At 42.7% G+C, this 12,500-nt stretch overlaps 1 protein-coding gene across 3 annotated transcripts in view; it reads left to right on the forward strand.

The window, feature by feature from the left end:
• megf6b (multiple EGF-like-domains 6b) overlaps nucleotides 1–12,500 on the forward strand; it is a 160,236-nt gene that overhangs the window by 129,215 nt on the left and 18,521 nt on the right. For all 3 annotated transcript variants that reach the window (XM_061938782.2, XM_061938780.2, XM_061938781.2), the window contains 12 exons: nucleotides 4,955–5,089; nucleotides 5,169–5,303; nucleotides 5,375–5,500; nucleotides 5,657–5,788; nucleotides 7,013–7,141; nucleotides 7,210–7,341; nucleotides 7,454–7,582; nucleotides 7,659–7,787; nucleotides 10,769–10,897; nucleotides 10,968–11,096; nucleotides 11,290–11,418; nucleotides 11,486–11,614. In XM_061938782.2, the coding sequence (XP_061794766.1) occupies nucleotides 4,955–5,089; nucleotides 5,169–5,303; nucleotides 5,375–5,500; nucleotides 5,657–5,788; nucleotides 7,013–7,141; nucleotides 7,210–7,341; nucleotides 7,454–7,582; nucleotides 7,659–7,787; nucleotides 10,769–10,897; nucleotides 10,968–11,096; nucleotides 11,290–11,418; nucleotides 11,486–11,614 (1,563 nt within the window). The remainder of the gene's footprint in view (nucleotides 1–4,954; nucleotides 5,090–5,168; nucleotides 5,304–5,374; nucleotides 5,501–5,656; nucleotides 5,789–7,012; nucleotides 7,142–7,209; nucleotides 7,342–7,453; nucleotides 7,583–7,658; nucleotides 7,788–10,768; nucleotides 10,898–10,967; nucleotides 11,097–11,289; nucleotides 11,419–11,485; nucleotides 11,615–12,500) is intronic.

Genomic DNA, 12,500 nt, shown 5'->3' on the forward strand with positions numbered 1-12,500 from the left:
CGGTAATGACGTTGTAAAGTTTAAAATAGTCATTTTCATATTCATATTTCATCTTTCAGAGTTCATTCTGACAATCACTACGCCAACCGTAAGAGGATCGGACCCAAATTTATGTTCGCAACATTAAGTATAATATAACGTCAAGAGACGGCTCTTGTTCTAAAAATGCTCGTAAATTGAGGTACTACTCTACAAAAACAAAAGCGTTACATAATAGTATAAAACACCATATGAAATTGTTCATAAAAATATGCATTAATGGAAGAAAACAATATCAACAAACTGACTTAGTTTGAAAACACTCTTATTACCCTTTCTACTTATGTCTATAGTTTTGGTTATGTCGACAGCCGCTTATGTCAACGTCAGTCAAGCCAGTCCTCGAGGCGTCAACACAAACGAAAAAATATCCTCTGGAATCCCACAGTATGCTCATGACTCACTGATATGGGAATTTACTCCAAGAAGTTGTTTTTACATAAAAAAAGTATTAATTTTGATTAACATATTCCGCTTTTGTTTAAATAACAACCGATAAAATCAATTCAATATTATCAATACATTTCACAATAACATCAACTAATAAATCACCTTTCTATGTGTTGTTTAAAAAACAACAAAAAAACAACCAAGACATTTATTTTAGTTAAACAAAACAATGAAGAACTCAGTTGTAGATATAGAGGATGCTGTTGTACAAGGGTGTCCAAAGCATGGCCATTTGCGCCCTGCGGCTCATTCTAAAAATACTATTAAAAAAAAAAACATAAAAAAGTGGAATAAATAACTAACAGGTTAAATGTAATGAGAAAAATTTGTAATTTTGACTCTAAATACACAAAGCTGCCATGCAGGCTGTTGTTTTCTTTTATCTTTTTATTTTTTGTTGCCATTGCTCAAATAATAATAGTGAATCATAATCAATGCTGTTATGAGTTATTGACCTATTCAAAGATCCAATTACTTCACATCAAATATCCCACCTTGACATAAAATATTGTATATTTTGTGTTTGCTATATAAAAAACTAAGTTTTATTTGACAAAAAGGGGATAAAACAAACACACAAAAAAAAACCATAAACATAATAAAAACGTATAAATGATCGATAGATCTGAAGTTAACTACAGTTATAAGCATTAAAAGTAAAAAAAAAAAAAAAAAAGAATAGTCTATGACCTATTTTCAAAATTCTTATGAGTGGGGCTCTTTTGGAACCCTAAGAATTGTAGTATGATTTTTATTTTTATTTTTCAAACTGTCATTGAAGAGGCAACGTGGGTCCCCCCTCCAATGGGCTCACCACCCATAGCAAGGGCCATAGAGGTCGGGTGCGATGTGAGCTGGGCGGCAGCCGAGGGCAGGGCACTTGGCGGTCCGATCCTCGGCTACAGAAGCTAGCTCTTGGGACGTGCAACGTCACCTCGCTGGGGGGGAAGGAGCCTGAGCTAGTGCGCGAGGTGGAGAAGTTCCGACTAGATATAGTCGGACTCACTTCGACGCACAGCAAGGGCTCTGGAACCAGTTCTCTCGAGAGGGGCTGGACTCTCTTCCACTCTGGCGTTGCCGGCAGTGAGAGGCGACGGGCTGGTGTGGCAATTCTTGTTTCCCCCCGGCTCAGAGCCTGTACGTTGGAGTTCAACCCGGTGGACGAGAGGGTAGCTTCCCTCCGCCTTCGGGTGGGGGAACGGGTCCTGACTGTGGTTTGCGCTTACGCGCCAAACCGCAGCTCAGAGTACCCACCCTTTTTGGATTCACTCGAGGGAGTACTTGAGAGTGCTCCCCCGGGTGATTCCCTCGTTCTACTGGGGGACTTCAATGCTCATGTTGGCAGCGACAGTGAAACCTGGAGAGGCGTGATTGGGAAGAATGGCTGCCCGGATCTGAACCCGAGCGGTGTTTTGTTATTGGACTTTTGTGCCCGTCACGGATTGTCCATAACGAACACCATGTTCAAACATAAGGGTGTCCATATGTGCACTTGGCACCAGGACACCCTAGGCCGCAGTTCCATGATCGACTTTGTAGTTGTGTCATCGGATTTGCGGCCTCATGTTTTGGACACTCGGGTGAAGAGAGGGGCGGAGCTTTCTACCGATCACCACCTGGTGGTGAGTTGGCTGCGATGGTGGGGGAGGATGCCGGACAGACCTGGCAGGCCCAAACGCATTGTGAGGGTTTGCTGGGAACGTCTGGCAGAGTCTCCTGTCAGAGAGAGTTTCAATTCCCACCTCCGGAAGAACTTTGAACATGTCACGAGGGAGGTGCTGGACATTGAGTCCGAATGGACCATGTTCCGCGCCTCTATTGTCGAGGCGGCTGATTGGAGCTGTGGCCGCAAGGTAGTTGGTGCTTGTCGTGGCGGTAATCCTAGAACCCGTTGGTGGACACCGGCGGTGAGGGATGCCGTCAAGCTGAAGAAGGAGTCCTATCGGGTTCTTTTGTCTCATAGGACTCCTGAGGCAGCGGACGGGTACCGACAGGCCAAGCGGTGTGCGGCTTCAGCGGTCGCAGAGGCAAAAACTCGGACATGGGAGGAGTTCGGTGAGGCCATGGAAAACGACTTCCGGACGGCTTCGAAGCAATTCTGGACCACCATCCGCCGCCTCAGGAAGGGGAAGCAGTGCACTATCAACACCGTGTATGGCGAGGATGGTGTTCTGCTGACCTCGACTGCGGATGTTGTGGATCGGTGGAGGGAATACTTCGAAGACCTCCTCAATCCCACCAACACGTCTTCCTATGAGGAAGCAGTGCCTGGGGAGTCTGTGGTGGGCTCTCCTATTTCTGGGGCTGAGGTTGCTGAGGTAGTTAAAAAGCTCCTCGGTGGCAAGGCCCCGGGGGTAGATGAGATCCGCCCGGAGTTCCTTAAGGCTCTGGATGCTGTGGGGCTGTCTTGGTTGACAAGACTCTGCAGCATCGCGTGGACATCGGGGGCGGTACCACTGGATTGGCAGACCGGGGTGGTGGTTCCTCTCTTTAAGAAGGGGAACCGGAGGGTGTGTTCTAACTATCGTGGGATCACACTCCTCAGCCTTCCCGGTAAGGTCTATTCAGGTGTACTGGAGAGGAGGCTACGCCGGATAGTCAAACCTCGGATTCAGGAGGAACAGTGTGGTTTCGTCCTGGTCGTGGAACTGTGGACCAGCTCTATACTCTCGGCAGGGTCCTTGAGGGTGCATGGGAGTTTGCCCAACCAGTCTACATGTGTTTTGTGGACTTGGAGAAGGCATTCGACCGTGTCCCTCGGGAAGTCCTGTGGGGAGTGCTCAGAGAGTATGGGGTATCGGACTGTCTGATTGTGGCAGTCCGCTCCCTGTATGATCAGTGCCAGAGCTTGGTCCGCATTGCCGGTAGTAAGTCGGACACGTTTCCAGTGAGGGTTGGACTCCGCCAAGGCTGCCCTTTGTCACCGATTCTGTTCATAACCTTTATGGACAGAATTTCTAGGCGCAGTCAAGGCGTTGAGGGGATCTGGTTTGGTGGCTGCAGGATTAGGTCTCTGCTTTTTGCAGATGATGTGGTCCTGATGGCTTCATCTGGCCAGGATCTTCAGCTCTCACTGGATCGGTTCGCAGCTGAGTGTGAAGCGACTGGGATGAGAATCAGCACCTCCAAGTCCGAGTCCATGGTTCTCGCCCGGAAAAGGGTGGAGTGCCATCTCCGGGTTGGGGAGGAGATCTTGCCCCAAGTGGAGGAGTTCAAGTACCTCGGAGTCTTGTTCACGAGTGAGGGAAGAGTGAATCGTGAGATCGACAGGCGGATCGGTGCGGCGTCTTCAGTAATGCGGACGCTGTATCGGTCCGTTGTGGTGAAGAAGGAGCTGAGCCGGAAGGCAAAGCTCTCAATTTACAGGTCGATCTACGTTCCCATCCTCACCTATGGTCATGAGCTTTGGGTTATGACCGAAAGGACAAGATCACGGGTACAAGCGGCCGAAATGAGTTTCCTCCGCCGGGTGGCGGGGCTCTCCCTTAGAGATAGGGTGAGAAGCTCTGCCATCCGGGAGGAACTCAAAGTAAAGCTGCTGCTCCTCCACATCGAGAGGAGCCAGATGAGGTGGTTAGGGCATCTGGTCAGGATGCCACCCGAACGCCTCCCTAGGGAGGTGTTTCGGGCACGTCCGACCGGTAGGAGGCCGCGAGGAAGACCCAGGACACGTTGGGAAGACTATGTCTCCCGGCTGGCCTGGGAACGCCTCGGGGTCCCACAGGAAGAGCTGGACGAAGTGGCTGGGGAGAGGGAAGTCTGGGCTTCCCTGCTTAGGCTGCTGCCCCCGCGACCCGACCTCGGATAAGCGGAAGAAGATGGATGGATGGATGGAAACTGTCATTGCTCAAAAAATAATAATAAATTAAAATCGATGTTGTGATTAATTATTGACCTACCCTTTAAGGCTCCAATTACTTCACATCAAATATTCTACTTTGACAATATTTGGGGGCAAAATAATGCATAGTTTGTGTTTTTGCCATACAAACAGGGTTGTCTTTGACAAAAAGTGAATAAAACAAATACAATAATTTAACTTTATATTGACAGACCTGAAGTTGAGCTAGAGATTTACTCTAAGCGTTGAATAAAACAAAACAAAAAAATAAATAATATATGACTATATTTCTTAAATGATTATGACTGAGACTATTATTTGGGTCCCCAGGACCATACTTGAGGGGAGCCCTAAAAGAAAAAAGAAAATCTATATATTGCATTGACTTTGATAATGAAAAATATCAAAATGGCCTTTGCATGCTTTTTTTTCCAGTGTGTGACCCTCAGTGTAAAAGTTTGGACAGCCCTGTTGTAGTACCTGTGAAATAAATGACATAAACCCAGTTGTATGAAATATAATCAATTTATTCCTAAGTTTTCCAACTTTTAGTGTAAAAGTGATCAAATCATAAGAACTTTTATGATAAATACTATGACTAAGTGATTATTCATTCTCCCTCAGCTTGTCCAAAGTGGACTTTCGGTGCCGGCTGCTCAGAGGAGTGTCAGTGTGTCCAACAGAATACTCTGGAGTGTCACCGTCGCTACGGCACCTGCATCTGCAAACCTGGTTACCAAGGCAACGCCTGCAAGGAAGGTCAGCATGCATGTCGCCGTGATCACGATGTCCTTCTTGTTTCCTCCTCTGAGCACTACAACTCTGCGTCCCGCTCCAGAGTGCAGCCCGGGAACGTACGGCGGCGACTGCGAGAAGACGTGTGCATGCCCGCTGGGCGTGTCATGTGACCACGTGAGCGGGGACTGCCAACGAAAGTGCCCGCCGGGTCGACGCGGCGAGGGCTGTGACGAAGGTGGACGGTCTCACAATAAAAGGTTCTTTCACTTGAATTTGCAGACAAATCATAGGCGTGTCCTCTTTTAGACTGTCCCAAAGGGACGTTTGGACCTGGCTGCGTCCATCCTTGCAACTGTACCGGCGCCCCCTGTGACAAAGTGACAGGACAGTGCAGGTGTCCTGCCGGCACTACTGGCAAGAACTGTGACAAGTGTAAGATCACAAATATGTCACACACATATATATATATATATATATATACATACACACACAGTATATATATATATATATATATATATATATATATATATATATATACACACAGTATATATATATATTAATAATAATAAGTAATACATGTGTTTACAGTGTGTCCAGAGAGGTTTTGGGGAATGGGCTGCTCAGAAAGATGTCCTCTCTGTGATAATGGAGGCGCGTGTGATAAACACAATGGCTCATGTAACTGCCTGCCTGGCTTCATGGGAACACTTTGCCAGAACTGTGAGTACACCAAGAATTATAGTACAGAATTATTACATGAAGTAATGATATAATATTTTTAACTATATCATTCAAACATTTTACACTTTTGATGGCAGACCTAATGGTGTTAACTTACTTTGAGGGGACATTAAAGGTACTGTACACTTGAGTGTTGTCTCAATACCAATATTTTGGTACCGGTACTTGTACCAAAATGTATTTCGATGCTTTTCGGTACTTTTCGATACTTTTCTAAATAAGGGGGCCCACAAAAAATTGCATTATTGGCTTTATTTTAACAACAAATCTTACGGCACAGCAAACACGTGTTTCTTATTGCAATTAAGTCCGTCAATAAAATAGTGAACATACAAGACAACTTGTCTTTTAGTAGTAAGTAAGCAAACAAAGGTTCCTAATTTAGCTGCTGACATATACAGTAACATATTGTGTCATTTTCCATTCTATTATTTTGTCAAAATTATTAAGAGGCGGTATAGTACCGAATATGATTCATTAGTATCGCGGTACTATACTACCGGTATACCGTACAACTCAAATAGATTGCGTGTGCAATTTATTTTATAGATTGCACACGCTGTTTACCGCGAGCTGTTTGGATCCCAGTAAGTCTATAAGACAGAAGCGTATTAGAAATTATCCAGTAACAAACGTGTCCGCACCATGCGACTATGTCATGAGCTAAACTTAATGTATTATTATTGTGGCCACTAGGTGTTGCCAAAAACAATTCCCACTCCCCTTATACTGTAAAGCACCGTATGTCCATTCCAGACGGTTAATGATAAATAGGTTAGTGATTTTCCAACATACAAAATTACAAAAGTACGTATGATTTGTGCTGATATTGTATCTGTTCCAGCCAATGCTCAGGCTCCAATATCGGTATCGAATTGAAAGTGAAACAGTTGTACCAGGATACTTATTTATGTCAACTCAAGCACTTATTTTCTTTGTTTTAAAAAACAGTGGTCTATGTTTTTATAAGCACAGTTACGAAAATTTTATTTACAAAAATGTTTGTGGGATAACTTAAAATGTTTCTTAGGTTTTCTATCGTAATTTTCATGTAAAATCGCATTCTAAATCCCCAGTTTGCTGATTCACTGTCATGAAATGCTTTGGATCGGTTAAAACGGCCTCATTGTTAGTGCTGATTGTAGCATTCAAGAGTCCTACTGTCAATGTCATGCTGAGTCTTCATCTTTGTCCCTCGCGCAGCGTGTCCAAGCGGGCGTTTCGGTCAAGGTTGCCAGATGAAGTGCGTGTGCGAGAACAACGCTCGCTGCGACGCGGTGAGCGGCCGGTGCACCTGCGCCCCCGGCTGGACAGGCCACAACTGCAGGAAAGGTAACGTCACGCAACAGAACGTCTTTGTTCAATCCGTGACGCTGATCTTCAACAAAATGGCGTGCCAGCGTGCGACACGGGCCACTGGGGGACGGACTGTGCAGAGAGCTGCCACTGTCAAAACGGAGACGGAAGCTGCGACGTGGTGACGGGACAGTGCAACTGTGAGGCTGGCTACACTGGAGCGCGCTGTCAGCACAGTACGTGCTCACCATGCACTTTGTACCACTAGAGGGCAGTGAACAGTCAAATCCTGCACATTGCACCTTTAATAATAATAATAACAATAACACATGATTATTATGTCTTCAGAGTGTCCAGCAGGTGTGTTTGGTCTTGGTTGTCGCCATCGATGTCAGTGTGACAATGGTGCGTTGTGCGACCATGTGAGCGGCGCTTGCACTTGCCAGGTGGGGTGGACCGGAACAGTCTGCGAAAAGCGTAAGGACAAATTCTACCCGAGCTGTCAAACTCCTTTTGAGCATATTAAAGTATTGAAGGGATTTGTACTTTTCAGCGTGTCCTCAAGGATTTTTTGGACTGGACTGTCAGAAGAAGTGCGTGTGTCACAATGGAGGCCTTTGTGACCCGGCCAGCGGGGTTTGCTCCTGTCCTAGCGGCTGGATAGGACCGTTCTGCAACCAAAGTGAGTTTAATGTATATTAATATGCATTGATATGTGTGCCTACATACATAAATGTGTATATTTACGTGGCAATATTTGCAACGTTTTCTCAATGATATTTAAAGTGTTATTTACTAATCTACTGAAAAAAAGAATAATGCTGTCGTTCACTTTTGGACACATTTTAAAACAATTATCAAATGTATATCTACATTTTAGTAAGATTATTTTAACACCTTATTTTAAGTTATTTATAGGTGTAGCACATTAAAAAAAAATGTTTTAAGTATATTAAAATTTTTTAGAGTAGTTACATTTCTGCAATTAAAATAGGTTTTTACTACCGTATTTTTCGGACTATAAGTCGCAGTTTTTTTCATAGTTTGGCCGGGGGTGTGACTTATACTCAGGAGCGACTTATGAGTGAAATTATTAACACATTACCGTAAAATATCAAATAATATTATTTAGCTCATTCACGTAAGAGACTAGACGTATAAGATTTCATGGGATTTAGCGATTAGGAGTGACAGATTGTTTGGTAAACATATAGCATGTTCTATATGTTATAGTTATTTGAATGACTCTTACCATAATATGTTACGTTAACATACCAGGCACGTTCTCAGTTGGTTATTTATGCCTCATATAACGTACACTTATTCAGCCTGTTGTTCACTATTCTTTATTTATTTTAAATTGCCTTTCAAATGTCCATTCTTGGTGTTGGCTTTTATCAAATACATTTCCCCAAAAAATGCGACTTATACTCCAGTGTGACTTATATATGTTTTTTTCCTTCTTTATTATGCATTTTCGGCCGGTGCGACTTATACTCCGGAACGACTCATACTCCGAAAAATATGGTATTTACGTTGCAATATTTGCAACACTTTCTCAATGATATTTAAAGTGTTATTTACTAATCTACTGAAAAAAAAGAATAATGCTGTTGTTCACTTTTGGGCACATTTTAAAACAATAATCAAATGTGTATCTACATTTTAGTGAGATTATTTTAACACCTTATTTTAAGTTATTTATAGGTGTAGCACATTTCAAAACATTTTTTAGGTATATTAAAAAAATATTTAAAGTAGTTAAAAAAATAATTTAGAGGTGTATCTACCGGTACTTGGGATGTAAAAGGTTTTGTGGATACTGCGGTATTTCGGTTTTAAAGTCTTCACAATAATACTGTGATTATAGAGCATATAAGCCGCACCCACACAATTTTAGAAGAAACTAGAAAATTCCTACGGAAATTTGGAATGGCCTGCTATCTGTGCCCTGGACCTCTGGCCCGGGGTCCCAGGAAGCCGGCGTACTTTTAAGATGGTGCCGAGTGTCTGAATCCGAGAGTTTTAGGTGTAACTGTACAAAATGAGCTACACAGCTAGCCTAAAACGTTAGCATGCGCACATTAAAATGCTAACATTTTGCATGTGTAAAATTGTTAGCATGATAACAGTTAGCATGTTTCATATACCAAGTTACAGTATATGACTCAAAGGTGTATGGCTGCAAAAAAAAAGAAAAAAAGTTTAAAATTAGATGAAACATTTAGCATGCTTAAGTTAGCTTGCCAGCATGCTATTGTTTGCATGCTAACAGGTAACAAATGTCACATACCAAGTTATAACTCTGCTGTAAACGGTTGCAAAAGTAGCGCAAAAAGTTAGCATGCTAATGTTAGCATGTTAGCAAGCTAAGGCACTCCGATTGCCATCCCGCCAGAACCAAAAATTGGACGTCAAAAAAAATGTTTTAGCCAGGGTTAAGGTAGAACAAAATGAGACGTTAAGCACCGAGCTACGTGAAAGAATGGCTGAGCTACAAGAAGAGGTAATGTCTTTTTGGCGTTTGTCTCAGATTAATCGTCCATTAAAATGAGTGTACCAATTCAATTGGCCCATTTTTTTGGTTTATTCCTAATATGATATGTTCCAATTTAAAATACCGCCGTAGGCGCAAGTGAGACCTTTCCGACGGTATAACATATGTGGGGGTTCGTTGGCTGGTTCGTCTCGTATTAAGCGTAAAAGAAACGTGCGGAACAAGAATAATAAAGTTTGAAGTATGAGCAATAATAATATGGGCTGCTTGCAGCATGTGAATATGAATGAATGAATATGCATGAAAACACTCCTACAGTCACACATGGGACGGTTCAGTAAGTATGAAGTGTATTAGTTACATTGTAAAACTTACAAACGTTGCTTGGAGTGATGAATGAAGAATCCATATGAGTAGAAACAGAATGGACGACTTAGAAAAAGGAACGAGAATTGTACTTTCGGTTCAAAGCTCTAAACAGAAGAGCACTGCAGCACCTTCGGTGAGCAAACTCGTCCAAAAGATGGCGCCACAGCACAAACAATAACATCTTTTCAGTGTTTTTGGTTGTTGTTGTTTTTTTACTATTTGTATTTTCTCTGCCGGGCAGCAGAGAAAATAGAAGAGGGGTTAGTGCATCTGCCTCACAATACGAAGGTCCTGAGTAGTCTTGGGTTCAATCCCGGGCTCGGGATCTTTCTGTGTGGAGTTTGCATGTTCTCCCCGTGACTGCGTGGGTTCCCTCCGGGTACTCCGGCTTCCTCCCACCTCCAAAGACATGCACCTGGGGATAAGTTGATTGGCAACACTAAATTGGCCCTAGTGTGTGAATGTGAGTGTGAATGTTGTCTGTCTATCTGTGTTGGCCCTGCGATGAGGTGGCGACTTGTCCAGGGTGTACCCCGCCTTCCGCCCGATTGTAGCTGAGATAGGCTCCAGCACCCCCCGCGACCCCGAAGGGAATAAGCGGTAGAAAATGGATGGATGGATTTTCTCTGTCAGCAGAAAAAATATATACATAAATTTGCTGCACCGTTTTAAAAGTCGCAGGGATCAAAGCGGAGGAACAAAGTAGCGCCTTATAGTCTGGAAATGTACCATAATTTCCACTTTTGATCATTAGAGTTCAGCAGAAGGCAACACCATTTATTCTCTTCTCATGGCAGCTTGCCCGAGCGGTTTCTATGGCGACGGCTGTAACCAAACCTGCTCTTGTCGTAACGGCGGCGTCTGCCACCCGGCCAGCGGTCTGTGCGCCTGCACTGCGGGCTGGAACGGCGCCAACTGCTCAGAAGGTGAGCGTCAGGTCGCAAAGTGATGGTCAGCACCTGACAGGTAAATAACAGCTCAGCCTTTCTTTCCCAGAATGCCCCGCGGGTTTCTACGGGGTCGACTGTCGGCACCGCTGCCTGTGTCAGAACGGAGCCGCCTGCGACAAATCCGATGGGAAGTGTTCCTGTTCCAGCGGCTGGACAGGAACCGCCTGTGAGCAGGGTAAGATGGGTCCAAATGTTAAAACCACACTTGGGCGCGATATGAACCATTGCAAATGTTCATTGAGAACCAAGCGGAGGTTAACAAGCAAAAACTATGTCCTCGCATAGGAAACAATGTAGAGGGATTTTGTCTGTTCCAGGGTTAAACTGTGAACACATTAAAACATTTTAAATCAATTGTTTTCCCTCAGAGTGCGTGGCTGGTAGTTTTGGGGCCGACTGTCAGCGTGAGTGCGAGTGTGAAAATGGCGGCCGGTGTGACGGACAGACCGGGCGATGCAGCTGCAGCCTCGGTTGGATGGGAGAACGCTGCCAGGAAGGTGAGGAGTGTAAACTAAATCTCATGCAACATAACATCGCCTTATGAGATCTCACTGGTTCTGTCAGCGTGTGAGCCTGGCACGTTTGGCGCCCACTGCCAGAAGAGGTGTCAGTGTGGGCACGGGGCGTCATGCCATCACGTGACTGGAGAGTGTCGCTGCCCGCCTGGGTGGAGAGGAAAACACTGTGACAAAGGTATGGACGCCAACAATATTTTTGGCAGTGTTTTGGAAAATATGTGTGTGCTACTTTTGGTTTCAAACAAATCCAAAGCTTAAATATGTATCTAAAAATATATGCATATATCAAGGTGTAGCTACTTCTTTGTACAATTTTTATGAATATATTTAAATTTGTCCCCACATTGATTCATTTAAAAGTGGATCTACATTCCTGCAATACAAAAATCATACCTACATTTTATTTTTAAATCTTCTAAAAGCTGTGTCTACTGTATATTTTCCAAATATCTTGAAAGATAAGTCTACATTTTTGTAATGTTTTAACTTTTTTCAATAATTTATATCTTGTCCCCCATAATTTCATTTAAATTTCAAATCTATTTTTGAAATATTTGTAAAGCAAAATTTACACGTGGGAAATGTCTGAAAAAACTTTTACCATGTAGCTACTTTTTAAAGGTATTTAAAAAATATATTTGTAGTGTATTTACAATTGTGTAATAGAAAAATTTACATTTGGAAGTGTGTTCATTATTCTTGCAATAGTTTTAAATACAAGGTTCATCGCTATTTAAAAAAAAAAGTATAAACACATTTTAAAGATGTGTTTCCCAATTTTGCAATATTTGAAAAATATATATATATATATATATATATATATATATATGTATGTGTGTATATATATATATATATATGTATGTATGTGTGTGTATATATGTATATATATATATGTATGTATGTATATGTGTATATATGTATATGTATGTGTGTATATATGTATGTCTGTATGTGTATATATATATATATATATATATATATATATATATATATGTATATGTGTGTGTATATATATATATATATATATATATATATTAAGGCTGCAGCTAACGATTATTTTT

The sequence above is a fragment of the Nerophis lumbriciformis genome, linkage group LG03 (genome assembly GCF_033978685.3).
Source record: "Nerophis lumbriciformis linkage group LG03, RoL_Nlum_v2.1, whole genome shotgun sequence".
In the NCBI taxonomy this organism is placed as follows: domain Eukaryota; kingdom Metazoa; phylum Chordata; class Actinopteri; order Syngnathiformes; family Syngnathidae; genus Nerophis; species Nerophis lumbriciformis.